The sequence below is a fragment of the Borostomias antarcticus genome (assembly GCF_949987555.1).
Source record: "Borostomias antarcticus genome assembly, chromosome: 11".
Lineage (NCBI taxonomy): Eukaryota > Metazoa > Chordata > Actinopteri > Stomiiformes > Stomiidae > Borostomias > Borostomias antarcticus.
Genome location: NC_140244.1, coordinates 25219776 through 25222275, shown reverse-complemented (window position 1 = coordinate 25222275; position 2500 = coordinate 25219776). Strand labels below are relative to the sequence as shown.

The 2500-nt window shown below is 53.7% G+C and overlaps 2 protein-coding genes across 2 annotated transcripts in view; both read left to right on the top strand.

Annotated features, from left to right (window-relative positions):
* rps21 (ribosomal protein S21) overlaps positions 1-2500 on the top strand; it is a gene marked incomplete at its 3' end in the record, with an annotated part of 454986 nt that overhangs the window by 347739 nt on the left and 104747 nt on the right. The window lies entirely within an intron of this gene.
* xkr7b (XK, Kell blood group complex subunit-related family, member 7b) overlaps positions 2050-2500 on the top strand; it is a gene marked incomplete at both ends in the record, with an annotated part of 43730 nt that continues 43279 nt past the window's right edge. The window contains one exon of the mRNA XM_084446026.1: positions 2050-2500. This exon is cut by the window's right edge and continues 91 nt beyond it. Coding sequence (XP_084302152.1) covers positions 2050-2500 — 451 coding nt within the window.

Below are 2500 nucleotides of genomic sequence, written 5' to 3'. Positions count from 1 at the left end.
CACACACACACACACACACAGAGACACACACACACACACACACACAAGAACACACACACAGAGACACAAACACACACACACAGACACACACACACACACAGAGACACACACACACACACACAAGAACACACACACACACAGAGACACACACACACACAGAGAGAGACACACACACACAAAGACACACACACACAAGAACACACACACACAACACAGAGACACACACACAAGAACACATATATATACACACACACACACACACACACACAGTAACACACACAACACACACATATGTACAATACACACACATACACACACAACACATAAACACACACGCGCATGCACACACACACACACACACACACACACGCACACAAACTGTCTTTCCTGTGCCTGCGCATGGCTGTCATGGTGAATCAGCTAGTGAGTGTGTGAGTATGTGCTTGGCGGTCTGCTGGTCGGGGTCAGAGACTGCGACCAAACTAGCACACATGGCAGCTGCTACGCTGCGCCAGCCCAGAGCTGCGGACACACACACACACACACACACACACACACACGGACACAGATCCAGAAACCACACAGCTGATTGGACATGGAACCAATTCACACGGCTCTCACTCACACGCAGCCACGGCGCTGTCTCCTGTTACCCAAGACTGGACCGGCCGGCTGGAAAGAGTGTCGCTGTCCGCGGTGCTGAATACGAGGTCTGGGCAGAGACTGACCCGCCAGCCCACCAGGGGTACAAAGGAGCTCTTTCTCGGTCCAGGGTTTGATTTGGGGTTCGGTTGAGTCAGACGTGGTATTGGGGCCTCGCGATTTTCATGCCTCACGATCAAAGCTCTTTCCACCGCCGGAAAACCGTTAAAGCCATTAGTCGAAACTTGGCGGATTAGTGAGTTGAGATTATTGACATCATGATCTTCTCTCTTCTCTCAATCTCTCTCCCTCCCTCCCTACCTCCCTCCCTCCCTCCCTCCCCCCCTCTCTCCACATAAATGCTGTATGATCACCATTTGAATCCACGTGTGTAGCCCATTTGCGCTCAAACCTGGATGTATTAATCCAAATTCAGCGCAGACAGCGTTATCAGCAGGCCACCGCCCCTGTCGGATTTCCAAAGCGGCTACACGGCCCCCCGCCTGACACCCCGCGATCCCACTGTCGAGTGAAACCGTTTAATCCGCCACTGGATACGGTTAACAGGATCTTTTATTGCGAATTATGCTGCGCCGCAACATTTAGCTGGATTTATGTCAATTCAAACTTAAAGTGCTTAGTCGTTCAGGTCTCTGCCAGACCGGTGATCGGGGGAGAGACCTCAGCACACAGTAGGCCTACTTAATGGAAATACGGCCAATTATCCTCATCAGCGTTTGGACGCACTCCGGCTTGATTGAACGGGCCAGATTTATAGAAAGTGCTACAAATCATGGGGGTTTTTATTGTCCGCGAGACAGACAGGACCGGCGTTGGCTCAATCCCCTAGTTTATTACTCCAGGAAGCCTAAAAAAGCTCATTGTTCCCAATTCAGAGGGAATGATCCCGCTGCGGAATGGTTCGATGAAGAAAGGATGGCTTGGGTTAGTTTTGCTTGCGTGCATTTGGACAAGGCGCCTACGATTGGCCAGTGCCTATCCCAACGCATTCATATTTATGGTCTGCTTATTGAAAAGCTGCTGTTCGTGTCAGAGTCGTCTATAACATATGGCTTGAAGGACCACCAGATACCGTCTTTCGTAAATCATAGGCGTCTGACAGATGCCGGATTGCCGTAGCGGCTGATTGCCGGCAGCCCTTATCAAGATGAGGATCCCATTGACACATCATCAGAGCTATTGAAAAGAAGAGCAGTTTTGTTCTCAAGCACCTCTCCCTCTCTCTCTCCCTCTCTCTCTCTCCCTCTCTCTCTCTCCCTCTCTCTCTCTCTCTCTCTCTCTCACACACACACACACACACACACACACGCACACACACGCACACTCACACAGCCCCCCCTCTCACCACCGCTCTCCCCTTTCCCCACTCGCTTTCCTACAACCAACATGGCGGCTAAATCGGACGGAGCAGCCGTGTCTGAGCAGGAGGAGAACCCGCCCCGATATCTCGGCGACCCCGAGCAGCACCCGGCTCCGCACCGCTACGCCGGCAAGCCCTACTCGCTTCTGGACTGCTGCTGGGTGCTGTGTGCCATCCTCGTCTTCTTCTCTGACGGAGCCACCGACCTGTGGCTAGCCGCGGACTATTACCTGCGGGCGGACTACTGGTGGTTCGGGCTGACGCTCGTCTTCGTGGTGGTTCCCTCCGCGGTGGTGCAGGTGTTGAGTTTCAGGTGGTTCGTCTACGACTACTCGGATTTCAGTCGCGACAGCTGCAGCGGGGCCACGGCGGCCCTGAGCACGGCTGCAGCAGCGGCGTCTAGGGGCGACTGCAATTTCAGCACCAAGGACAGCGACCAGAGGGGCACGGCCAACGCGACCCGGGCAGGTTGCGCAC